This window comes from Macaca thibetana, chromosome 14 (assembly GCF_024542745.1).
Source record: "Macaca thibetana thibetana isolate TM-01 chromosome 14, ASM2454274v1, whole genome shotgun sequence".
NCBI lineage: Eukaryota > Metazoa > Chordata > Mammalia > Primates > Cercopithecidae > Macaca > Macaca thibetana.
Window position 1 is genome coordinate 63,871,876 of NC_065591.1, and position 26,918 is coordinate 63,898,793.

Consider the following 26,918-nt stretch of genomic DNA (forward strand, 5'->3'; position numbering starts at 1 on the left):
TTCTGTGGATATACTACGTTTTGTTTATCTATCAGATGATGATGGACATTTAAGCTATTTCCCCTTTTTGGCTATGATATAAACAGTGCCATGAACATTCATACACGAGTCTTTGTGTAGATGTATGTTTTCATGTCTCCTGGGCAGATCATTGGAGTCATGATGTAATAATAGTAACACTGCTATTTATTGAGCAATTACTCTGTGCCAGACACTGTGCTCGGTACTTTCTATATATTTTATCAGTTAATCCTCACAACTACCCTGAGGGATAGGAATTAAAATCCCCAAGCTACAGGCTCAGAAAAGTGAAATAACTAGCCCAAGGCCACAAAGCTAGCTTTATTTGCTTGAACTAGGAGTAAAAACCACCCCCAGGTTTTCCTAACTCCAATTCTCTACTCTCATGAGGGTGACCACAATATACCCCTGACGAAAAAGCCTTCAGCTGGCCTTTGCTTTCAGGACAAAGTGCAACCTCCCTAGGAAGGAGTGTGCCTGTGGTCTTCCTAACTACTGGGCAAGTCCTCAGAAGCTCAGTCAGAGCCTCATCCTTTCTTTCAATTTTGTTGGCACTTACTGGGCACTTTCTATCTGCAAGCTTCTGTGTGCAGGATAATGAAGGACTGGCAGAGCCAATGAACAGTTTCCTTCTTTACATTTCACGACTGTTCTATAGCAACTGATACCTTGGCCACTCTCTCCTGTGAGTTCTATAAAACCACTTTTCAGGTTTTCTTTCCGCTCTTGTGACCATTTCTTCTGTCTCTTTTGCAGACTCTTTAATAACCTTAAAGACTTCCTGTCTTTAAGATTATTAGGTGCTACCTAGAGTTCGAGTCCAGCACAATTCCACCTTTCCAGGAGCTCATGGGGACAAGAGATCACAGGCTGAGTGTCATCAGTGTGCTGAAGGAGGGACAGGCAGCACTGTGGGGCTCAGGAAGGAACAAAGTGCTCAGGGACTTGTTCGCCTAGCCCAGCCTTCCTGGCCCAGCCCCGCTGAGCTGCTTTCTCTGGCACTCAACACTGAGGGGCTCTGCAAGGGCTGAGGGGCCAGTGGCAGACAGCATCCTCCCCTCCCCCGAGAGCTAAACCACAGCGGAGGCAGAAAGGGAGCTGCAAAGAAGCAGTGGAAAGGTCTCTTCTTTCTTAGACAGCCTCAAGGGGAGCTTTGTCACTAGACATGAGCTGCGGTGGAAGGGAGGATTAGGGAGAGACCTCTGGAAGGGGAAGAATGGAAAAGAGAAGAGTAGAAAAATGGTTAGGAGGAAAGAAATGGCAGAGAGAAGAGGAGGGGGGAAGAGGAGACAAGGTGACAGAGGAAGACAGTGGAAGAATGAACAGAGAGTGAGACTGGCCTCTTCAAACAAGTGCTGTCAGTGATCTATATTTGCTTACAGAATGAAAAATGTGTGCCATAAACATTGGCCACTGAGTAATTTCTAGTAAGAGTCGTGTCACTTCTCATAAAGGATGGGATGGGGACAGGTAGGACATCTCTGCACCTGGGCCAGCCAGCACAGGGGCTCCTTTTAAAGTAGTACTGCACCTGTCTCCAGCCCAGGAGGCTCTCAGGTCAGGCTCCACCTGACCACTCATGGGGAAGGCTCCCCAAGGTTCTAGAGCCTCAGGGCAGCATGTCTGCCCCCACTTTAGGAAGGCTGACGCAGGGGTACCGTGGATAGTGTCCATCTAATATTAGGACCCCAGCCCTTCACCCTCGCTCTGACTTGACTAATTGCTGTAATAATTGATAGAACCTGACTTCTACCACTGATCGATTTCACCTTCATGGCCACAAACCATTACACTCCAATAAATAACCACGTTGGGCCTCACCCGCCTGCCCTCTCCAGGGGCATCAGGATGGCCCGTGCCCTGGCCTGACCTCCCCTTGCCTCCCACCCAGGGCCCCTTCGGGCGGAGCAGCTGGTCTAGAGGGCCAGGCCTCCGGGAGCAAGTGAAAGGGCTGGATGGAGGTGGGGAGTGCTAATCGCAGGCCATCCGTCACTTCCCACTGGCTGTCTGGGGCTGGGGCAAACACCTGGAGCACCCCAGGCAGTGTGGTACAGGACTCCTCCCCTCCTCTCCCTCTCCAGATTAGTGTGTCCCAGCTTATAATATTTGATAAATAGCAGACTGGCTTCCTGGCAGCACTGCTGCGGCTGCGCCTGCCCGCTACAGCTGTGGAAGGTCACTCATTGGGGAAATATGTTTCTGTCAGTGGTATTGAAAAAAGTTTAGTGGAGTGACAGGCCTCAATTTTTCAAATTTTATTAACTCCATCCTCTTAACCATTTGTCTTGAATTCCTTCAGATTCTGGGGGATCTGTCAATAGGGCCTGGGCCAGGAAAGTCGTGTTGGGGCGGGGGGTGGGTGGTCGTGGGGCTGATGCTGATTGGTGCCACTATGGCTGGTTTGGACCTCATCACCCAGGGAAAGGTAAAGCAGTGGCAATGCTGTTGGTGAGAGTGAAGGCCTGGCTCACTGGTGCTGAGAGAGCCCACTCCTCTTCTCTGTTTCAGTACCTGCCTTTGATTTGACACAATTATTGACTCTCCAAGTGGAAAAATGGTGAGTTCTTCTAATTCCCTAAGAAGATACTTCCTTCTACTATATCTCAAACGGGCGGTCACTCTGGCTCCTCTGAATGTCCCCAGTACCCAGCCCCAAGCTCATGGCTCTCCCAGGGGTGTCCCCCATTTAACTGAAGGCATATTTTTCACATATGAGCCCCAGATTCTCTCACCAACTCCACTTCCATCTTGGTTCTGAAAACATCTGTTCATCTTTTAAGACTCAGTCCAGGCTTCTCCTCCAGGAAGCCTTGTTTTCCTTCCACCGTAAGTTGGGTACCATCCTCTCTGCTCCCATAGGTCTTTTGGCTTCCATCTTACTGCATTGGTCACCCTGCATTAAAGTCTGTCTCATCTAAGACTGAGAGTTCTTACAAGCCAGCCACTGTGTTTGACACTCTGCTATATATCCTTGCATGGGATGGGAACTCAATAATATTTGCCAGACGACTGAACCATATTCTCTCCAGGTGCCATCTTCTGAGGCCACACAGAACATGGCTGTTCTTTCTGCCCCAGGAGAACCTTTCTGATAGCAAGTACAAAACCAGGTACCTTTTTCCTGTAGACCAAAGTCCCCAGTTTCTTTGCTGGTCCCAGAAGCCTCTCTGCCTGGTTGGCAGAAGAGGTCAGGTCAGGCCCCGGTACCCTCTATGCTCTGTAGGTGGGAAGTGGGGAGGAAGTGGTTGGAGAGAGAGGCCCACCTGCCTTTCCTAGGGAGAGTGCTGAAATTAGGGTGGAGGTGGGATTCAGATCTTCTCTGTGCTGGTGGCAAAAAGCTCATAAGCTGAGAGGGTGGGAGGAGGCTTGTCACTCCTTCCTCCCTTGACACTACTCTGTCCTGGCCCTTGCCTACCTCAAATAAGATAATGTGTATAAGACGGCTTAACAACAACAACAGTAACAACAGTAAATGTCCTATACAAATGTGTTGGCCTATTATTATTAATAACATTGACATTCACGCCGCTCCCCACCCCTGGTTCTGTCAGCACACTGCCCTTCTAGTGATACGATTCCACTGCAATTCCCATGACTCAGCCCTTCCCTCTGAAAGAGCACTGGGCTGGGGAGCCAGTGAGGGGCTGCCTCTCCCAGCTGTGTGATCCACCAGGGCACTTGTTCTACTTCTCTGGTGGTAATGACTGCTGCCCTACCTACCTCTAAGGGCTTTGTGAGGACTACCTCTAAGGGCTTTGTGAGGACTAATTAGATTAACAAGTTCAAAAATGATTGGAAAGAAGGATTAGACAGGTGTACAATGTTCTTTGTAATAACTTTTACATTCACTCTTGCTTTCCATATTTACTGCTAGTGGCTTTACCACCTTCGTCCTCATTGTCACTATTTCAGCAGTCTGTTGACTATCTCAAATTAGAAGTTTTTGTTGAAACTTCTAATTACGGGAAATCCTTCCCATGATCAGAGGCATGTCAATGTGGACTGATCTATTCTTTTCAGTTATGAGCTCCCCATCAAGGAAACATTCAGAGAGAGAGTGAGAGGATGACCACATATGAAAAGCCATGCACCTTCCCTGTCTCCACGCTCAGCTCCACTCTGTCCCCACCTGTGGTCTCTCCGATTACCCAGATCCTGCCCATTCTTCAAGGCCCAGTTCTCTCCTCCTCCAGTGATCAGTGCTCTCCCTTCTGGGCTCCTAGTGTCCTCCCTACTCACTCCTTTTCCTGGCCCTCAGTCTCAGGGTCCTGGCCTGCCACTTTCATATCTTGGTTTAGTTTTCACATCCAGTATGTACAGGGCTCCCTCAAGTCAGAGCCAATTCTCCTCTTCTTTCCCAGAAGCTGAAGGTGAGAGAGAAAAGACTTGTTGAGAATGCTGCAGGAAGCACAGAAGAACTGGGAATAGAGCTCTGGTCTCTTGAGCTTTTTCCATAAACCACACCACTGAGCCCTGCTCAACATACATATGTACACAGACATTCACACTTGCAGATGTGCCCCCCCCACCCTGCCCCTGTAATGAAAAATACTTACTGGGCACTTGTTATGTGCCATATCCTGTGCTGACAATGGCCATGGATTTAACAATTTGATGAAGACAGCAGGAGATGTATAATTTTTTCTAGTTTACAGATGATTTAACTGAATCTAACAGAAGAGCAAGGGGAAAGGTGACAGGCTAACATTTGTTGGGTATAATGCTTTTATATACAGTGTCTGAATTATTCATCAAACAAAGAGTCTGAGAAAGCAGAGGCTCAGAAAACTAAAATAATTTACCCATGGTCATAGAGCAGATAAATAGTGAAGCTGGGATTTAACATGGGGATTTATTATACTATTCTCTCTTTTGTACATGTTTGATATTTTACATAATGAAAAGTATTTTTTTAGGAAAGGAAGCCAGGTCTGGTTTTCCACTACCAAGTGCTACCTTCCAAAGGCCTGATGACTCAAAAAGAGAGAAAAATCATCTTTTTTCCTCCCTTCCAGTGTGCTCAGATGCTCCAAAGCCAAGATAGGGGCATTTCTAGAGGTAGATTTAGGATAGACAGCTTTGTAGAAAGGGGACAAAATGAGGCTCCCTTTCCTCCCATTCAGGACTTCCCTGTTTGGGGGCCGGGGGAATGGTGACACACATTAACTGACCTCCCAGAAGGTCATCCACAGGTCCCAACCCCCCAGTAGATATGCTCTGATGTGATCCCTTGCCTTCAGGGAGGCAGATTTCTAACGTTCAGGGAACAGAGAGACTTTTAATGGAATGGATCCAGACATTCCCCATTCCACTGTATGGAATCAGACTTGTTCTTGCCCTTGGGCAGAACTCAGACTAGTGAAAGACAAACAGGGATAGAAATAACATCATTATGTAACAGGGGAGTGAGGAGATGAGGATCTCAGGGGACTGAGATGAGGATGATGATTCTTCCCCCTACGCCCCTGGTACCAGGGAGCTAGGCACTGTGCAGCTTAGGAGGTGGGAAACCACAGCACCAGCTGGAGAAGAGCAGAAGATACTACACTGAGCACTAAAGAAAAAAGGACCAGAGAAGTGGAGAAGCCTGGGGAAGGGAAATTAGAGCTCAAGGTCACAGAGACTACGAGTAGGAGAGTGGGAGCTAGAACCCATGCCTACTAGTTCAGGGCTCTTTCCACCTACACCGTTTCGGCCTCTGCCCACCCCGTAGCTTGCACTTCCTCAGCACTGACTGGAAGGACTGGCTTACACTGGACTACCACTGTTCTCTTCTGTGGTGCCAAAATCATCTTTGCCCACCACCCAGACTTTATGTTCTGCAGACTCGGGTTCATCTTCCCTGCCCTGAAGCTTTTCCAGGCCACTCAAGCCTACAGATCACTTCTTCCTTTGAACCACTAGAGTTATTATCTGATCACAGACTTTCACACATATGCCTTGTCTCCACAATCAGATGTACGACTAAGAATGCTTTGTGAATGGCTAGAAAAGGAATGATGATGATCACTAGGCATCAGGATGGGTTCGCAGAAGCCAAGTCATGCCAGACTAACCTCTCCTTTCTTTATCAGGATGACCTGTTTGCTCAATCAGGTACAATCAGGCCAAATGTGGACTTCATGAGACATCGGATGAGATATCTCAGGATAATCCTGTGGTCACAATGGAGAAATGGTACTGGATGCCAGTACCACATGGAATGCTAGTAAAAGACTGATGGACTGGCCGGGTGCGGTGGCTCAAGCCTGTAATCCCAGCACTTTGGGAGGCCGAGGCGGGCGGATCACAAGGTCAGGAGATCGAGACCATCCTGGCTAACACGGTGAAACCCTGTCTCTACTAAAAACACAAAAAAAACTAGCCGGGCGAGGTGGCGGGCGCCTGTAGTCCCAGCTACTCGGGAGGCTGAGGCAGGAGAATGGCGTAAACCTGGGAGGCGGAGCTTGCAGTGAGCCGAGATCGCGCCACTGCACTCCAGCCTGGGGGACAGAGCAAGACTCCGTCTCAAGAAAAATAAAAAAAAAAAAAAAAAAAAAAAAAAAACTGATGGACTAACCAGACCCAAGCGGGTGGATCAGAGGTCTGGAAGGAGTTTCCAGTGGCAGCAAACACTTGGTCCTTGTTCAGCATGTTTACCTATGACATGGATATCACAGGGACATCTTCCTCATCAAATCTGCAGATGTAATTAAGGTTGGAAGGGTACCAAATACACACGATGGAAGATTGACATTAAGAGCTAAAGCAAATGTGATGAAAGTTAGTGGAAATAAATAGGAAGTCATAGGTTTGGAAGGGAAAGTGAGGATTGTTTTGGGAAACGTGATTGAGACAGGAAAGGGTTTACAGGCCACATGAGAAAAATAGTTTAAGGAAGTAGGGGGTTTAGGCTGGAGAAAAGAGCTCAGGAGAACCTGCCTGACATTTTCAGATATTTCAAGGGCCATCATGTTAAAGTGGGATTAGATTCATTCTACATGAATCAAGGGTAATATTAAAACGCTTAGAAGCAGATTTTGGCTAAATTTCTAACCATTGGAACATCTAAAAATAGAATATGAACAGCCTCAAGAGCAACTGAGTTCTCCAGCACCGGAAGTGTTCAAGCATTAAATGGACAACCGCTTAGGTGGTTTCCTACTTATATACTGGTTTACAGGTATTTTTTTTCAAGATTAATTGTTAACATGCACTTATCCATTCATTCAAAGATACTTTTTGAGTCTTCTATATGTTTGGCACCATGGTAGGTGCTAGGGATACAAAAGTGAGTAAGAAGATACTGTTCTTGCTTTTAAGGAGCTCCTCATCCAGCTGAGGGGAGATGGACAAGTTTATTTCAGTAATATCTTGTGCTTTGATTACAGGCCTCAGCAAAGGGAAAGCTGGCTTTAGATTAAGTCAGAATTCCTGTGGACATTCAAAAATGCGTTTGGTTACTAAAGGCCAGTAACCGTGTAATCAAGGCCAAATTACTTGCTTAAAATTACTACTGGCTGTGGGAATATAAGTGTATAGTGAAACACAATTTGTGGATTTTTGTGCATGACATTTTGCTCTTATACCTTGAGTTTTGGTCTTTGGCTGGGACTTGTTTATGTACCTACAGATTGTCTTACAAGTGGCTGTGGTGTCAGGGTGAAATGATTTAGCCAGCAGGGCTACCTAAGTCTCCATTTCTTACCCACCCTATGGGGACTGCTTCAACACAGACATAAACATGCTCCTGTCGTTACCTTATTGCACTCGTCACACGGGGAGGCTAGAAGGCTTGATTCAGGGATATGATTGGATTTTAAATCCCAGTCTCACAGGATTTTAATTACTGGTTTGGGGCAGCAGAGATAGGCGCTGGCTGCCTTTGGATGGAGGAGGTCGATACACCAGTCCACAACATATTGAGCCACAATGCCTGCAGACTCTATTGCTCTATTTAATCATCTTTTGCAAAATTTACAGTGGAACAGGAGGGATCAATACGGAATTTATCACATTCTCTTGTAAATATGAGCCAGGAAAGAGTTCCAGGCAGTTTGTTACTGAGTGGGAGGGAACATGTCTGTGTACAGCTGGGCATTACGAGATGAGACAAAATCCATACTTCTTGGCATAACCTACAGACATTCAGCCTCTTAAGCCTGAAGGCAAGTTCAATGGGAAGAATGCTGATTCATTCATTCATTCAGCCAACCAACCAACATACTAGAGCACCTATTTTATGCCAGACCCTACAGAGGACAGGGTAGACCCTATAGGCTCTGGGGACATACACTGGAATTCTGCTTATGAGATCCTAATCATAGATACAATAACACAATGGCTCTGCCACTCACTGGTGAACCTTGGTTGAGTTACTGAACTGCTTGGTGCCCTTGTTTATGCATATGGAAAATGTAGCTAATAAGAGTTCCTAACTTGCAGAGTTATTTTTATTTTATTATTATTTTTTTTTGAGACGGAGTCTCACTCTGTTACCCAGGCTGGACTGCAGCGGTGCGATCTCGGCTCACTCAAGCTCCGCCTCCCGGGTTCACACCATTCTTCTGCCTCAGCCTCCCCAGTAGCTGGGACTACAGGCGCCCGCCACCACGCCCAGCTAATTTCTTGTATTTTTAGTAGAGATGGGGTTTCACCGTGTTAGCCAGGATGGTCTCGATCTCCTGACTTCGTGATCTGCCTGCCTCGGCCTCCCAAAGTGCTGGGATTACAGGTGTGAGCCACCACACCCGGCAAGTTATTTTAAGTATTAAAAGAGATAAAAGCCTTGGTCCAGAGCTTTTATCAAAAAATGGTAACTATTGTTATTTTTCCTTCAATTGCTGTTACTAACCATTCCTTCCGACAGTGGATGGGGTGTTGAACAGGGAGCCGGCTACCCTACCTCCTTAGTAGACAGAAGGGAGACTGGATGGCCATCCCAGGTTAGAGATCTGGTCGGGGCCACCAGCAGCAGAATCTGAGGAGCAGGAGGAAGAGGGTGTGTAAGGAGGAGATACATGTTAAGCTCTGTTTTTTGACGCTTCAATTGCAATCTTTAAAACAATAAAATAGTCTTCTAAAATTGCTGTGGGGGAACAGAGTAAGAAGTGATTCACTTCATGTGGGCAAACCATGGAAAGTTACACATTAAAGATATAAATGAGTTGGATCTTGAAGGCTAAGTAGGAGTCTGATAGGTGGAGAAGCGGGGAAAGGACATTCCAGGCAAAGTGAATGAGGACAGGTTTGGAGGCAGGAAAAGCTATGCAAGGTAGTGAACACTTTAGTGGGCCACAGGCAGAGACAGTTCTTGTCTCCCAGGCCTACTTGGCTGCAGGCATCCTCCTGGTAGGCCCACAGGATGATCCCAATCCTGAAGCAAACCATCATCCTCATCCTCTCTTGGAAACTGGTGGCAGAAGATTCATGGTAGACTTCAGAGTGACTGCATGCTGGGTTAAACATCTGGGCTTAATTTATAGGCAGTGGGAACTGCTGAAGGTTTTAAAGCAGGAAAGTGACATGGTTTTGTGAGGTAGAGGCTGGTTTGATGGGATCCTAGAGGTAGGAAGACCAACAAGGCTGTTATAATAGTCCAGGTGACAGTAATGAAGCCTGAATTAAAGAAGTGGGGACAGAGGAGAGAATGGGCTAAAGATGAAATTCTAAGAAAGACAGGACTTGGTGGAAAATGAGGGAGAAGTCATCAGACATAACACTTCCTAGTTTGAGCAACCAGTAGACAACCATACTATTCATCAAAGAGAACATGGAAGAAAGTGTGAGGAGGGATGGGTTTGGACGCATTGAGGATGAGATGTCTTTGGAATATTAAGCATCAACAAAGCTGTGGAAGACGTGAAAATGCCTGGCTTGCTCTAAGGAAGATATGTAGATCAGTGTGGTTAGAAAGAGGTGGTATAAAAACCATGGAAATGAATATTCAAACATACTTCACATACAGAGTTAGGCAAGGAAAACGACAAAAGCAAAAACTCCCGCCAAGCATTTCTGGTCAAAGCAAACCTAACGTAGAGGTTTTCTAGACGGTGGATAATGCTCTGAATAGCATGTGACACAGGCATAGGAAGTGAGGATCCTTAGCCTATTTTCATTTTGGACAAGACCCAAAATGAAAATGTTCACGACTTTCATGGAAGTTGTGGGCTTTCAAGAGGCCAGCCCTACTCCTCCTTATCCCCACAGTATAGCACAGACTCTCCTCAGAGGTGGCAGCAGATTCTATGGCCAGAGAGCAGCTAGGAGCAACTGTCAGTGGGGAGGGAAAGGCTCTGCATAAAGCAGAGTTCAAAGTGCACTATCAGAGCCAGAGTCCTTAGGCTTCTGCAGTCTTGCCTCCTGCAAGTGACAGCTGAGACCAAGGCATCCAAGCCCGGGGTCTGGACTGAATTTAGCAGTCATAATCATACTGCTGACATCTGGGGCACAGCCACAGTCTTCGTAGAAGGTGGCAGCTTCTGTTCATGCACTAAAAACACATCATCTTCAAACATGCTAATCGCATGTCTGCTTCCATCTAACAACATTGAAAGGAGCTGAAGAAAGGGCACACAATGCCCACACATCTGGCTAATTCAGTTATGAGGCCAATCAATCTTGATGGGTTGTCTATGAAACCCCAACCACCCCAAAGGACTGAGCTGACCAGATGTTTACCAATCCTAGCCTAATGTGCAGGGCAGAGAAGAGGGGTTATCAAGAGATGACTTTCGCTTCCACTTACACATCTATTCCCAAAGCTAAGTAGAGCCCTCTGCTTGGATGAGAAGTATCAGCACATTAAAGTAGTGGTTGAGCCAGGCTCACTGGAATGAGGTGCACTCAAATATACAGACTTTCACTCTGAACTTAAGGAAGATAGGAAGCCTTATTTACAGTTGCCTTTGTGAACACTCACAGCAATAGAAACCAATGAAATATTTTTTGCTAATTGCACTTCTCTATATGGAGAGAATCAGAAATGTGGGGGTGGGGGAGCTAGTATCTTTAACTATAATATCAAATGTTATAGGCTATGGTTCTGGGAACAGAAACTGTTTTATCTGCTGATATCTACTTCATTCAAGGCTGAAGGAATTACTCATCTCCCTCATAAAACATTTGCTTTTTTGAAAAACCAGAAGCTTCTGCCAACAAGGACTCTTCCAGTTTATGCACCTTCTTTTATGCCCAATCACAGTCACCAGGCAACCATCACCAAAAATAAAAGTGGAAAGGTGGTGGGAGATTAGGAGGAAGGAGAGAGGACAGGGATAGACCACAAACACCGGGAAGACCACTTGGACCCAGGGCTTCTTGCTGTTGCTAGTGATTCCATTTTTCTCAAGATGCTTTTCCCTCATTAATTCTGAAGATTTCACCAAGTTTGTCCCAGAGTTGAGGATGCATGACAAAACAGATGAATGGTCTTGGGTAAGAGAAACTTCCAACTTACTAGAAAGTAGTGAGAGAGAAGCAAAGATTAAAAATGAGGTCTTTATTGTGATACCCTGTGCCCAGAATAGTAATTGGCACTTAGTAGGAGTTTAATAAATACTTGCTGACTGAATAATTATAGCCCCATTATGACACAGCTGGGCTATGCTCCTTCCATTTCTGTTTGTCAGGAGAGGCCTCCTACGGTCATGGGCAATACCACTTGACAAAACCACTGCCCACGGATCAGGAGTCTTCCTTCAGCCTGAATGAGCACAGATGAAGTTGTGCTGAGAGGTAGGGCTATGAATGTCATTATGACATCCAGCAACCTCTTTTTCCTCTTCTCCATGGGTGCAGTAATCAATACTGCTGACCCATCTTGCCTCCTTTTAATTCTTTCTACCTTTAAAAAGAATTTTTTTTGAGGCAGGGTCTCACTCTGTCACCCAGGCTGGAGTGCAGTGGTGCAATCTCGGCTTATTGCAACCTCCACATCCCAGACTCAAGCAATCCTCCCCACTCAGCCTTCTGAGTAGATGGGACCACAGGCATGTCACCACACCCAGCCAATTTTTGTATTTTTTTGTAGAGACAGGGTTTTGCCATGTTGTCCAGGCTGGTATCAAACTCCTGGGCTTAAGCCATTCATCCACCTCAACCTCCGAAAGTGCTGGGATTGCAGGGGTAAGAGCCACCACGCCTGGCCTTCTTTTCTACCTTGATTTCCATGATATACAATATCTATGACTTTATCTCCTTTGCACTTCATTTTTCTTCTCTAAGTTACTGAGTGTCAACCAAGCCCGAGTCCTCAGCCCTTATTCCTTTCTCTCTCTATGCATTCTCCTTTAAAAGACAGCTCTGATTTGTATAAACAACCCTAGTGGTTCTCACTTCTGGCTATATAATAGAATCACATGGGAAGTGTTAAAACCATATCAATCCAAAATAGGAGAAAATATTTCTATACATTACAGATAAAGGGCTAATAAACAGAAATTTTAAAAATCAAGAGAAAAACAAGACCAAAAGTCCTATAGAAAAGTAGGTAAAAGATACAAATAGACAATTCACAAAAGGAGATATAAAATGACTGTCAAACATATGAATTGATGTTCAAGTTCACTTATGATAAGAGAATCAAACTAAAATTACAATGAGGTACTATTTCTCACCTTCAGATTGGCAAAAATCCAAAAGCTTGACAATATAATCTGTTGGAGAGGCTACAAGGAAACAAGCCCTCTCATACGATGCTAATAGAAGTGTAACACGGTACAACTCGTACGGAGGAGAAGCTTGGTAATAGCTAACCAGAGGACATATGTATTTACCCTCTGACCCAGCAATACCACTTCTCAGACTTTATTGTAAAGGCATACCTCCAACAAGACCAAAATACATATGCATAAGGTTATTCATTGTGGCATTATTTGTAACTGCAAAATATTAGAAATCTCAAGGTCCAAGTACAGAATACATGGAATATACATACAATGAAGTATTATGCAGCTGTTAAAAATGAAGAATATCTATGAATTTACATGAAGTGATTTTAAAGAAATATTGTTAAGTTAAAAAAGCAAACTGCAAAGAGACATATACAGTATGCTACCTTTTGTGTAGGTAGAAAAGTGAAATAAGAGGACGTACAAATATTTGCTTATACAAAGAAACACAGGGAGGACAAACCAGAAGACAACAAAGCTATTTATTTACAAGGGGCCAGGACTCACTGAGAGGGACAGAAGACGGTTGAAAGGGATACAGGAGGGAGGCTTACTTCTCTGAGTATACCTTTTGGTACCTTTGACTTTTAGAAATGAGATAGTGCTCTACACATTCAAACAATACAATTAAATCAGTCAGGATAGGTAGGGGAGAAAAACCCTAAAACTGAAAGCAAATTGAAAAATTAACCCAACTGTACTTCAAATGAATAGCATAAACACACTGAAGAGGGAAAAAAGAACCCCAGTAACTTAGGAACCCAGTATTTGACTATGTACTCTCAGCCTTGGATAGACTAGCGGTGAGAATTGCAAACAAATCCTGACCTGAACTTTTAAGGAGGTTTGTTTTCTATAGTGGCATATGGGTAAAGCAGTTCTGAAGCTTTTTTAGATGTATTATAGGATTCAGCAAATGAGTAAATAAATAAATGTATCAACACTATTTGTAGCTAGCATTGTCACTAAGGAAGAAGGACATACAAAGATGAAATGTGTGAAGACAAGAAAGAACCCTGTCAGGATTAACTGGAATGTGCGGCGGGTGGGGGGGCGGGCAGTATTGGCGTTCTCAGGAGTTCTAACATATGTATGTGCATAAGAATAGCTTGTGCTTACAGTCCCAGCTACACGGGAGGCTGAGGTGAGATCACTTGGGGCCAGGAGTTTGAGAGCAGCCTGGGCAACATAGTTAGATGCTGTTTCTTAAAACAAACAAAAACAAAAATCATCCTTGGTGCATTTACGTTATAAAGAAAAAAGTAAACAATATAGAATATCCGTGTGCATATGTATATACATGTATGTGTAGATACGTGTATATACATGCGTATATACCTATATAAATAGTTCTTGGCTCTGTCAACAGAGGAGCAATGAGCACACTTGGCACACAGATTTCACTCTCTAGTACAATTATCAACAAAAAAAATCCGAGGGCTCCTCAAGAAATAGCTGATTTCAGGGCAGCAGCAAGGGGGATACAAGATGAGCCTGAGACATTTCGTTATGTAGAAAAATAAGAAAATGCTACATATTTAAAAAAAAAAAGATGCAGGTATGCCATACTGGCCAAATATGAGGCAATAGTAGCCCCAAGATAACTAAGCCTGTAATAAATTTTACAACATTAAAATGGTAAGTACCCGCCAGGCATGGTGGCTCACGCCTGTAATCCCAGCACTTTGGGAGGTTGAGGTGGGTGGATCACCTGAGGTCAGGAGTTCAAGACCAGTCTGGCCAACATGGTGAAACCCCGTCTCTACTAAAAATACAAAAAAACTTAGCTGGGCATGGTGGCGGGAGCCTGTAATCCCAGCTACTCTGGAGGCTAAGGTAGGAGAATCGCTTGAACCTGGGAGGTGGAGCTTGCAGTGAGCAGAGATGGCGCCACTGCACTCTAGCCTGGGCAACAGAGCGAGACTCCATCTCCAAAAAAAAAAAAAAAGTATCTCCTCACAGCCTGGACAACATAGCAAGACTCTGTCTCTAAACAATTTTTTTTTTTTTAAAACTCAGCTGGGCAAGGTGGCTTATGCCTGTAACTCCAGCTACGTGGAAGCCTGAGGTGGGAGGATCACTTGAGCCCAGGAATTAGAGATTAGAGTGTGCTGTAATTGTGTCACTGCACTCCAGCTTGGGTGGTAGAACAAGAACAAGATCCTATTTCGAAAACCAAAAGCTATCTCTTTACAGGGTGCTAACTAATGTCAAGGGAAAAGATAGTAACAATACAGTGGAGAAACTGGACAATTCTTTGACTGGAGATGGGGTGAGAGTAGCCTTTTCTCTGAAAATTCTTGTGAATTTTGTACTATGTACAAGCATTAACTATTCAAAAAGAGGATTCAAAATAAAGCATTTATAAAATATCTCTGAGAGTGTGATACACAGAATAACTCCCCCACCCCTGCCCAAGATGTCCATGAACCCTGGAACCTGTGAATATGTTAGAGGAATACGAAGGTTGCAGATAGAATTAATGTTGCTAATTAGCTGACTTTGAGATGGGGAGATTACTCTGGACTATCTGAGTGGGCCCAATATAATCACAAAGGTTTCTAGAAGTAAAAGAGGAAGGCAGAAGAGCCAGTGTCAGAGTGAGGAAATGTGAGAAAGATTCAACCGGTCATTGCTGGCTTTGAGGATGGATGGCGACTACATGGAGACATAAAATGTGGGCAGCCACTAGAAGCTGGGAAGACAGGAATGATTCTCTCCTGGAGTCTCCAGAAAGGAAGACAGCTCTGCCAACACCGTTTTCAGTCCAGCAAAACCCATTTCAGACTTCTCTCCAGAACCAGAAGATAAATGCGTGTTGTTTTAAGCTACTAAGTTTTTGATAACTTGTTACAGCAGCAACAGGGATGATACATGAGAAGAGTAAGGTGGTTGCCTCTGAGGAGGACCAGGGCTATGAAAGGGAGACTTCCTTTCTACTACATGTCTTCTGGTACTACTCTAAATTTTTATCTTGTGCAATTTTTAAAGTAAAAGTCACAATGGTCACTAAACAAACACACAAACAACAGACAATCACTTCAGGAGCTTTCTATGGACTACAAAACTAAGTACAAGTCCTCTGTCTCTTCCCCCAACATCCTCCACACCCATCTCCCTACCCCTTAATCCAGCACATGGCCAGTTTCCTCCAGGTCTCTAAATAATACACAGTATTTGCGGATCCTGGCTCCTGTGGACAGCTCCTGTTGCTGCCTCACCTGAAAAGCTTCCTTCCTTCTCTCTCTGTTTGAATTTTACCTGTCCTTCTGGGTCTGGCTCTGGTCCCACCTCCTCCATTAAGCCTTCTATAATGCCACACTGGTCTCTCTCTTCCACATTCCCCATGACAGCTGTTAATTCTGGCCCTTGCTTATGTTTAATTGAAAGTCCTGTTATCTACTGTCCTGCACTGTTGTCAGTGTGCTTTGCATATGGGCATTTTCACCAAATTATCACTCTACAGGGTGCAGTCTCAAGGAAGTGCCTATATCTTTTTCTCTCTTATTTCCTGACATGCGTAGTACCCATTAATTCAACAAATGTTTGCTAGGCACCTATCATGTGTTAAGGACAGTGCAAGGTGCTGGGAACACAATACCTCAGATCCAGATCCTACCTTCTGTGAACCCACTGTTAAGTGAAGGAGAGATATATTAATCAAATAACTATAGAACTACATGTTATGGTAAGAGTGATAAATCATACAGGATGCTTTAAGAACATGTATCAGAGGAACCAAGAACGGGGGATGATGGTGGTTAGTTGTAAGAAAATAATTAATAGTTGCTGAATAAATACAAATACTTAGACAATTAGATCAGTGGGCAAGTATTCAGAATCACAAAATATTACAGTGAAAGAAAGTCTCAGATTGTAGTCCAATTATATTATTTTACAGATGAGGAAACTGAAGCTCAGGTTGGGGGAAGGACTTGCTTGACAGCAAGGTAGAGTTAGTGCCAGAACCACGTGCCAGGTCCCTTGACCCCCAGTCAGCACTTTACCACACAGGCTTCTATTACTTCAAAGGGGTCCCTGAAGGATTTCTCAAGTGGCAAGCTCCTTTCTTCGGCTACATTTAAATAATACTCATTTCCAAAATGCAGGAAGGAGTCTGTGGTCCAAACCTATAAAGAACATCCCTGCTGTGTTCTTCCTTGGATACTGCCTGGCTTCTGTATCAAGGAAGACAGCACATGAATGCTAGAAGCAAACTCCTTTTGGGAAGGGAAACTTGGTTCTGGTCATTCCCAGTCTCAGCCTTGGAAGGGGTTTTTGCTGCTATTTTGCAGGTCCTGACTTTCTCCTTTCTTAAAGCTGCAGTGTGGTCCTTTATCTGTGCATTCTGCCCAATAGCACGTGTGCTGGAGGGGGCATGAGTGGGCTGGCAAAGGGCAGCTGGAAAATCTGATTCTGACTCAGCGCTGTTTCCAGGCTCAGTGAAGGTGGAGGAGAGTGTAGGACACGAAACAGACCTCGCCCAGCTGATGTTGACCTCTCCCTCACCCAAGGGAGCCTTGGCCTCCAGCTGCCACTACTGGCGGTGATGAGGTCATGCCGGATACCAGCCAGGCTCATATGAGGACTGCTTGGAGCCGATTAAAGCCTTGATGAAATGCGGGGGCCTGGATGGCAAGTGGCTCTGGACAGCATGGGCTCTGGTGACCAGGCTCATCTCCAGCTCAACTATGCAGTGGCTCCTTGATGTCCACAGGAGCCAGGATACAGAAATACTTTTCCCTGGGGTGAGCAAGGACAGTTCCTCATTCTATACTGGGTAAGGGGCTAAGGATAGGATTCAGGTCACTGAGGGCCCCTTGTAGGCCTGGTCTTCCACATGGGCTACAAATACAATACCACAGAACTCCTCCACTCCCCAAAATGCTCCGGACTAGACTGCTGGATCCCTTTGGATGACTGACTATTGGCCATCCCTCTCCACAGGATTTTCTCAAGCTAAATCACAGCCTAACACCCACATTTTGAGTCTCAATGTAAATGCCATATGGGAAGACTACCTCCATTCCTTTTCAGACTAGATTAGGTCTCATTATGCTCTTATAGTACCCTCTATTCTTCCTTAATAATACTTTTATTATTAGCTATCAATTTAGCTAATAATTAGCTGGTAATTTTGTAACTATTTGCCTAACATCTATATTCTACCAGACTTTTAAGCTTTACAAGGATGCAATAAATATTTGTTAAAATAATAACAGGAAATCAATAAAAAGGAAGGGAAGAGAGAGGTTTACAGATTTTTAAATGATATTCTTTAAAAGGAAACTGTTTTATACAACAGAAGGGCTCATCTCCTCTACCACACTAGCTGTGGGGTCGATCCGGTCCTCCTGGCTTTCCAGCCTGCTTTCAGGCAACAAGTCAGACATCCAAGACAAGATTTTCTGGTTTTGAGAGGCATGGAGGATTTTTTTCTTCTTTTCTTTTTTAATAGCTTTACTGAGATGTAATTTACATACCATAAAGTTCACCCATTTAAAGTATACAATTTAGAGGAGGTTTCTCGTATACTTAGAGAGTTGTGCACCATCACCAAAATCTAATTTTAGAATATTTTCATCATCTCCAAAAGAAACCTTGTACCCATTAGCAATCTCTCCCCATCCCTCCCCCAGATAACTGCTAACATGGAGGGCCTTTAACATTTGAATCCAAACAAGAAGAAACCTTTAGTATTCAATCACCTGACACAATTTCTTCATTTTATAGAGGAAAAAAGTGATGTTAGAGAAGTGCCATGTTAGAGAAGGGTGAGATGTGGCAGAACTGGGGTGGATCACAGTCCCTGATGTCTACATCATAATGGCAGTGCTCTGACCTCTCTGCCACACAGTGTGACTATATTTGTGTCCGAATGTCTTTACCACTGGACTTCAAGCTAGTTGAGGGCAGAGGCTCTATTTTGCTCATTTGTCTCCCCTTTCTGCCTGGGAGTACCAGCAGAGCAGTGATGTTTTAAGGGTGATCTGTGTATTGGTGCCAGACAGTGAACTTTGCCACCAGTTTTTGATGGGATAAATACAAACAGTAAGTATCTGGAAACTTTTATAGCAACTAGAGTAATTTTATGTCTATAGAAATTAATGACAAATTTGGGCTATATTTTGCATGCCTTTAAAAATATAATTTTTTCTTTTCCATTTTGAATCGGAGTTTTGCTCTTGTCGCCCAGGCTGGAGTGCAATGGCATGATCTCGGCTCACTGCAACCTCCACCTCTTGGGTTCAAGTGATTCTCCTGCCTCAGCCTCCCAAGTAGCTGGGATTACAGGCACCTGCTATCATGCGTGGCTAATTTTTGTATTTTCAGTAGAGACGTGGTTTCACCACGTTGGCCGGGCTGGTCTTGAACTCCTGACCTCAGGTGATCCACCCACCTCAGCCTCCCAAAGTGCTGGGATTACAGACATGAGACACTGAGCCCAGCCTCCCCTCATTTTTTTAAACCTGTTTCAAGTGTAACACATAAAGAAAAGCGCAAAAAGTACATAAAGATACAACTCAATTTTCACAAAATGGACACACCCACATAACCAGCATCTACATAAAGAAATAACATTACAGCATCCCAGAGATCCCCTCACGGCCTCTCCCAGTCACTACCCACACTCTCAAGGTTAAGCACTACCTTGACTTCTTATGCCATTGATTAGTTTTCTCTGTTTTGGACTTTAAATGCAGGCATACAGTAAGCACTCTTCTATGTTTGGCTTGTGACCTGATGTGAGTTTGTGCTGTAGTACAGAGCAAGAGTTCACTCAATCCTATTATATATTATTCCATTGTGTGACCATCCCACAATTTATTCATCCATTCAGCTACTGATAAACATTTCAGAAATGCCTAAATCATCTTTCACATTAAACATAAAGCCTATCCTAGTCCTCCTCTAAATCTTAATGATTTTCCATTGCAGGGTAAGTCCAGTCTTCTCAGCATAGCTTACATTAGTGACCTTCAATATCAGCTCCAGCTTTCTTGCCCTCTGATACCGTCCAGCTCTTCTGAACTACCCGCAATATTCTGAGTAAAGTATGCTGCTTCATTCTCCATGCCTTTGAACACGTTGCTCCCTCCGCCTTCCTACCTCAGCCACCTGTATACTTGGCGTTCATCCCTCAAGACTTGTTGTGAACACCATCTCCTACATCATGCTTTCCCTGCCCTCTTCAAGATTTAAAAGGTCTTTTCTTTGTGATCTCACAGCACCTTCTACAGATCTCCATTAATACACCAGATAGCAATTCTTGGTTAAAATGTCTGGTTTTCTCACCGAACTGTGAGTTACTTAAGTGCAAAAATCATGTCTGGATCATCTTTGTTTCCCTGGTGCCTAGGGCAGGCCTTGTGGCAGCAGAGATGCTCAGTAAGTGTTTGGTAAGTGAAAGAATGCTGGAGCTGGAAGGGGTCCTTGGGATCTGCTATCCTAACTTCTTTATTTTGCTGAGGAGAAAGGATATGCCTAAAGGTGAAAGGATTTATTGGTGGCAGAGCCAGAACATCTGATACTTCACCCAGTGCTCATTCCCCTTCTCTGTTTTGCTGGAGGGAATCAGTGTGGAGCTTCAACAGAGGACAGACAGCCTGAGGCAGAGCTGATTCCCTCCACATCAGGCAGTGCCACCAGATGGGCAGACAGTGAAGTGGAACAAGAAGCGGAACTCTTAAGTTCTGGGTCCTGACAACAAGCCAAGAGGCTGTTAAAGGTGATGGCCCCACTGGAAAGGATCTTTTCCTCCGGCAGGGGTGGTGGGGAACTTAAGGACTCATTTGATGACGGCTGGTTAACACTGATAACTGAGCACAGACTTGGAGATAGGGGCAAGGAGGATTCACTAAAGTAGGTGTGAAGGAGGCTGAGAGAGGCCCCAGGGAAAGTATTAGGTTTTGTTAAAGCCCAAGTGTTTCTGAAATGAGAGCACCAGTGACTGAAAAGGAAGTGGTATTATGACTATAAGGAGAAGGAAGGTAGCCAGGAGGAGGTGGCTCATAAGTGAAGCTCTAAAAAGTCAGACACATTAGGAAATTAAGAGTCGGGGAAGGGGATCAGCAAAGGGTAGACCAAAAAGTAAAGCACCACAACTCCCAAAAGAAAACCTACAGTGGTTTTGGAGATTTGTCAGTGCATCCAATCCAAAAACATACTAAACCACATGCAGGGCATTGTAGCAAAGGAGATGGAGATAAAAAAAGACACAGGCCTGGCCTTCATCTGCCTTGGTCTAGTAAGTGAGACTGGACCCAAATCCAGAGAACAGGAAAGACTTCAGAAGGAAGGTGGCATGAGGCTGGGGACTGACAGGTAAAAAGAACTCCACCAGCATGAGAAATGGTCTTAAAGGGAAAAGACAGGCTGAATGAACTGCGAGAATAAAGGCACCAAGGTGGGAACACAGTGTAGCTGGAGTATTAGGGCTCCAATAGGGGGAAAAAGTAGGCGAGGGTCAGACTAGAGCAACTCTAAAACCAGTTAAAAACATTAGTATGGTTAGGATTTTTTTTTTTAAATGAGTGAGCACTGAGTGTTTCTGAAGTTAATAACAGAGACTATTTTATAAAAAGTACCTACTCTGTAGAAGTACATATGTCCTAATCCTTATAAATCCTTAGGAGGTAGGTGGCAACACCCCCATTTCCAGATGAGGAAAAAGAACTTCAGAACAGTCAGTAATTTGCCCTGGATCACATACCTATTAAACGGCAGGGCTGGTCCCAAGATCCTGACTCCAATATTCATGCCCTTCCCTTGCAACCTCTCTTAGCTGGGGGTTCTCCTTTGAAGCATATACAAAAAAAATTTGACTAGTGATTTTCTCAATGCTTCCAAAGGTGTATATATATAGCTAGTACCATTTTAGATGCCTGGAAGAGATGTTAATTCCTGTGTACAATGGATGCCTTGGAGAATGAGGGCTCAATTCTCTGGAAGAACCCTGGTCAAGAAAAACTGCCATGATTACAGATATGTTTTAGGAAGAAGGATCTGCCAGTGGGATCACATTCCTGAAAGGACCTGGTTGTCAAAGCAACTTAACGGTCCTGGAAATATCAAGATGAGTCATCTTCAGGAACTTGAAGTATGAGACTCCAGCCACCTTCCCTGATCACTCCTCTTTCTAGTCCTACTGCCTCTTCCCCACCTTCCTCCCTCCCTCCAACCACACCTGCATTCAAGTGCTGAAGCAGAGCCTTCCTGCTGATAAGCCATCAACACAGGCAAAAGCAGCATCTTTCAAGGTAAAAAACACGAGGGTCTCTGTACTTTTCTGTGGTGGTTGAGAGTAGAAGACTGGCACTAGTTAACTCAAAACCCTTCTGGAGAACTCGAGCAAACTCCCATTATCCTTCCTGATAAGGCTTAAGCACGCCCTCCTCTGGGAAGCTTTCTTTTTTTTTTTTTTTTTGAGACGAAGTCTCGCTCTGTCGCCCAGGCTGGAGTGCAGTGGCCGGATCTCAGCTCACTGCAAGCTCCGCCTCCCGGGTTTACGCCACTCTCCTGCCTCAGCCTCCCGAGTAGCTGGGACTACAGGCGCCCGCCACCTCGCCCGGCTAGTTTTTTGTATTTTTAGTAGAGACGGGGTTTCACCATGTTAGCCAGGATGGTCTCGATCTCCTGACCTTGTGATCCGCCCGTCTCGGCCTCCCAAAGTGCTGGGATTACAGGCTTGAGCCACCGCGCCCGGCCTGGGAAGCTTTCTGTAACTGATTCCACCTCTCTGATTACCAGGCAGAATACAGCATTTCCCCCTGTTCGTCCCCAGAGTCCCTTGTCCAGTCGCCTGTCAGAGCACCTACCCCATTATCATGGCCTGTTTCCACATCTGTCTCCTCTGACAGTGTGAGAGCCTCTCAGGGTCAGTGACAGTTTGCCTGATCTGTCTTAGGATCCCCTGAGGCCCATGGTCTCAGAGATGGCAAGTGTCTTGCCGAGGGTCACTTGACAGGGCTGAGATTTAAACCCAGGTCTGACTTCAAAGCTTGTTTCTTTTTCACTATGCCACAGCATCTCCTGAAAATGAGGCGATGTTAAGCAGTCTATGCTAAGCTGTACAATGCTATACAAGTTTGGAGGAGGAAGTATCAGAGTAGACCAGACGACCAAGAAAGGCTTCCTAAGAGAGGGAGGCCTTGAAGAGTCTGAGGATTCAGATAAGAAAAGAGGGAACATGACGGCACTTTAGGCAGGATAGGAATGTTGTAGGTAGAGACAAAATTAAGAGGCCTTAAAGGTTCCATATTGGGGAGGAATGGAATTACAGCTGCCAGAATGAGAGTTTGAGTTCTTTACACATGTCACAACGATAACTACTTATAACAGGGCACCTACCATGTGCCTGCCAGGGGCTTTCATAAAAAATACCACCAATCTTCATGCTATCCTTGTGAAACAGGTGTTATTTTAGATGTACGAAAACTGAGGCTTAGAGAATTAAGGAAACACGTCCAAGGCAACACAGCTAATAGGTGGGTGACCTGGGACTCAAACCTAGGTTGGCATGATTCTGAAGCCTAAGATTCCCTTTCTATTACTCCATGCCACCTTCTAATTGGGCCAGAGAGCTTTCCACGTTATCAGCCTGATGCTTCTGTCTGAACCTCCTCCCAGCTCAAATGGGGACTTCTGGTCAAACAGCAAGAGCAGCTGACTCTTCTAGCTCTAACCCTCTAAGGTCTGGGGACCCTAAATCCCAGAGGACTAAGTAATTTCAAGGAAACTGTTCTGTGTGGGCCCTGTGAGCACAGGCTGGCCTCTGTATTTAGGCCTGCTTTGGATCTCACAGAATCTCCCTTTAGTTACTGCAGCAAGGCTGGTGGCAAGCACAGCCTAAGAAAACCAGATGGGGCTGGGCGCGGTGGCTCATGCCTGTAATCCCAGCACTTTGGGAGGCCCAGGCGGGCGGATCACCTGAGGTTGGGAGTTTGAGAGCAGCCTGACCAACATGGAGAAACCCCACATCCACTAAAAAAATACAAAATTAGCTGGGTGTGGTGGCACACGCCTGTAATCTCAGCTACTTGGGAGGCTGGAGGTAAGAGAATCGCTTGAAGGTGGAGGTTGCAGTGAGCCGAAGATTGTGCCACCGCACTCCAGCCTGGGCAATAAGAGCGAAACTCTGTCTCAAAAAAAAAAAAAAAAAAAAAAAAAAAAAAAAAAAAAAAAAAAGCCAGCCGGATGGGCAGGAAGGTAGGCTCCCTTGCCTTTCCTGAAACCCTTTGGAGAGGGTCAGCTGAGGTCAAAAGACTCTGGAAATATTACTGGCAACAGCCCCTAGAATGATAGAGCAGGATCCTGCCTCTCGGTTGGCTGGTCACACACACAGGCAGACGAAGGGAGGTCAGGGGGAAGGGAAGTCAGAAGTTGGCAGCCTCTGGCCCTGAGTGATGGCAACTTGTTCAGGGTTGGGAGGGAGAAATAGTGGGTTAACGGTTTTGGCCCTTGAGGCTGGGAGGCTAGGGCAGGGGGTGTAAATGGATGCTGGCTAAAAAGGCAGGTGGGAGAAATGTAAAGGTGGGGGCTAAGGGCATCTGTTCCAAGTCAACAGGCAGGAACCATGGCCCTGGAACGGCTCAAAGGGCCAGCCTTGGCCTGGGGGGTGAGGACAGAGGGAGTTTCATAAAAGGCCCTTGTCTTTTCATTTCAAAGGTGTTCGATCTAGAAGGCTAGGAAGAGGGGCTCCTTATAAAGTGAATTCTCTGTCTGGGGGTTGGGAGAAGCAGAGAATGTAAACTACTGGACAATAGCTGGGAGTATTGATTGATTTTAAGGCACGGCAGAGAGAATGTCCTTGGTGAACACTCCAAATCTTAGCTACAAATGTCTTGCCACAGAGCTTTCCAATGGACAAAGGAAGAAGCATTCTGCTTGGGGACGTTTTCTAAGTCTCTGCTTCTGAGAGCAGCAAGTTCTTGCTGCAGAAGCATCAGTCATCCCAAGCACTGCTGCCACATCCACAAGTAGTCCTGCCCTTCAGTGGCTGTGCCCCAGACCAAAGCATATGCTGGCTGCTCTGGGGCAGGTCCCTTGTAGGCTTGGGGATACAGGCCAGGCCTGGGTTTTAAGCTAGCATGGCTGTGGCTGACAGAAAGTGGCAAGATTACATGTTCCTGGGAAGTCCCCAGAAGCCAATCAGAAGATGATCTGCGGATGCTGGGCCTGCGGAGGCAAAAGCTCTGGGACTAAAAGAACTTTCTTTGAAGACTGGTATTTGGAAAAGTGATTAGGTAGCAAAAGACAGTTGGCATAAGTTACAAAGAAGACCACAGCTCATTAAAAAGATGTTTCAACCACGCCAGGTGCAGTGGCTCACGCCTGTAAACTCAGCACTTTGGGAGGCTGAGGTGGGTGGATCACCTGAGGTTGGGAGTTCGAGACCAACGTGGAGAAACCCTGTCTCTACTAAAAATACAAAATTAGCCAAGTGTGGTGGCACATGCCTGTAATCCCAGCTACTTGGGAGACTGAGGTAGGAGAATTGCTTCAACCCGGGAGGCGGAGGTTGTGGTGAGCCGAGATTGTGCCATTGCACTCCAGCCTGGGCAACAAAAGCAAAACTCCGTGTCTCAAAAAAAAAAAATAAATAAATAAAAAATAAAAGATGTTTCAACCAGTCAAGGATGAAGTAAAATGGGATTAACTCTCTGGGGAAGAAGGAGGGTTCCTTCTGTCTCTGAAAAATGTCAGCTAGCCAGCTGTTGGAGAGGGTTCTGCTGGCAGAGAGGCAGGCAATCATCAGAGTGGCCCAGAGACCTCTGAGGACCTTTCCAGTGCTCAGGTTCAATGAAGAATGATCCCAACAAGGAAGACCCTGGGGTCTAGCCCCAAGAGAGGATCCCTGGCCCTCAAAAAGCAGCAGAGGGGGCATGAACAGGCAGTCATGTACTATGCACTCACTCAGGGGTCTGTGCCCACACATCCTGGCAAGTTGCTTCCCACCCCCTCCCAAGGAGAGGCCGGCGTGGGACATGGGGAAGTGGGAAACAAAGTGACTGGGATGTGTCTGGAAGGTAACACACTTGCCCAGCCTGAGTCTGGGGATGGCATATATTGTCGCTCCAATTAACTGATGTTCTCCAAAGAGAGGGTATTCATTATTCAACAAATATTTATTCAGTGATTACTAAGTGCCAAGTACTATAGTAGATGCTGGGGACCCTTGAACCAGTCAGCCATGGTTCTTGCCTTTTAGAAGCTCAGAGACAAGTTAGGGAGAAGACTATTGAACAAACAAAAACAATTTCAGGTTGTGACAAGTGTAATGACAGAAAAGAATAGGGTGCCATGACCCAGAGTAATGAAAGGGGCCTGAGACTGGGGTGGGACCAAAGAAGGTGTCTTTGTGACCTGGGTTAGTAGGGATTTAAAGAGCCTCTCCTTTGTTTCATTAGCTCTGCTTTGGAGGTCACGGGGGAGAAGAGAGAACACTTTTAGGGGTAGCAGCAATCCAGAAAACTCTCACAGCATACACAGACAGGCAGGATGGCATGGTGCATCACACACACATGTAGGCAGAGAACACACATCAGCCACAGGAGGGCAAACCACATGTGTGCACTGCCATTCTCAGCAAGCAAAGTTGCTCTCGAGGCATCCCTAGCTCTGGGAGGATAACAGGGCTCTGGGGAAGTATGTTATTTCCAGAATAGAGAGGCTGCCAAGTACTCTCTCCCCCTGCCAAACCCCACTCCACTCCTCCTCCACCTCCCCCACCCCACCCTTCCTCCACCTCTGTTCTCACCTCCATCAAGCAGCTCCTTGACAGTGCGGTAGTCATCAGCAAGGACAGCATAGTGCAAGGCCGTGCAGCCCTTGAAACTGGCACGGTTGTTCAGCCGGTTGTTGAAGTCATCCTCTCGGGTGATCAGGACTGGGGAGACAGCAACACAAACCCTTCCATTAGCAATGACAGCATGAGTCACCAATCTCACCTGTTTTCTCGTGGCATTTTAATTCACTCACTCACTCACTCATCTACCTACTCACTAAGCATAAAATGGCACCTACTATGTTCCTGGCCATCTGTGCTGGGTAAGAAGAGGCAAAACAGAGGCCAGTTAGTTCCACAGTGTTTACTGACATCTGTTATGTGTTAGGATTCATCCTGGGGACATGAAATAGATCAGATAAGGTCCCTGACCTAACTGATGAGGGAGGCAGACAATAACCAGATGTTTATAGAACTGTTTGAGATAAATGCTCTGTTACAGGTATAACAGAAAAATATAC

General features: G+C 45.4%; 2 protein-coding genes across 6 annotated transcripts in view; both read right to left on the reverse strand.

Moving 5' to 3' along the window:
* Positions 1–381, reverse strand: part of LAMTOR1 (late endosomal/lysosomal adaptor, MAPK and MTOR activator 1) — a 282,658-nt gene extending 282,277 nt beyond the window's left edge. The window contains exon 1 of the mRNA XM_050756495.1: positions 372–381. The gene's annotated coding sequence lies outside the window, so the exon portion shown is untranslated. The remainder of the gene's footprint in view (positions 1–371) is intronic.
* The window catches only part of CLPB (caseinolytic mitochondrial matrix peptidase chaperone subunit B), a 149,174-nt gene that overhangs the window by 39,523 nt on the left and 82,733 nt on the right, over positions 1–26,918 (reverse strand). For all 5 annotated transcript variants that reach the window (XM_050756153.1, XM_050756156.1, XM_050756154.1 and 2 more), the window contains one exon: positions 26,431–26,559. In XM_050756153.1, coding sequence (XP_050612110.1) covers positions 26,431–26,559 — 129 coding nt within the window. The remainder of the gene's footprint in view (positions 1–26,430; positions 26,560–26,918) is intronic.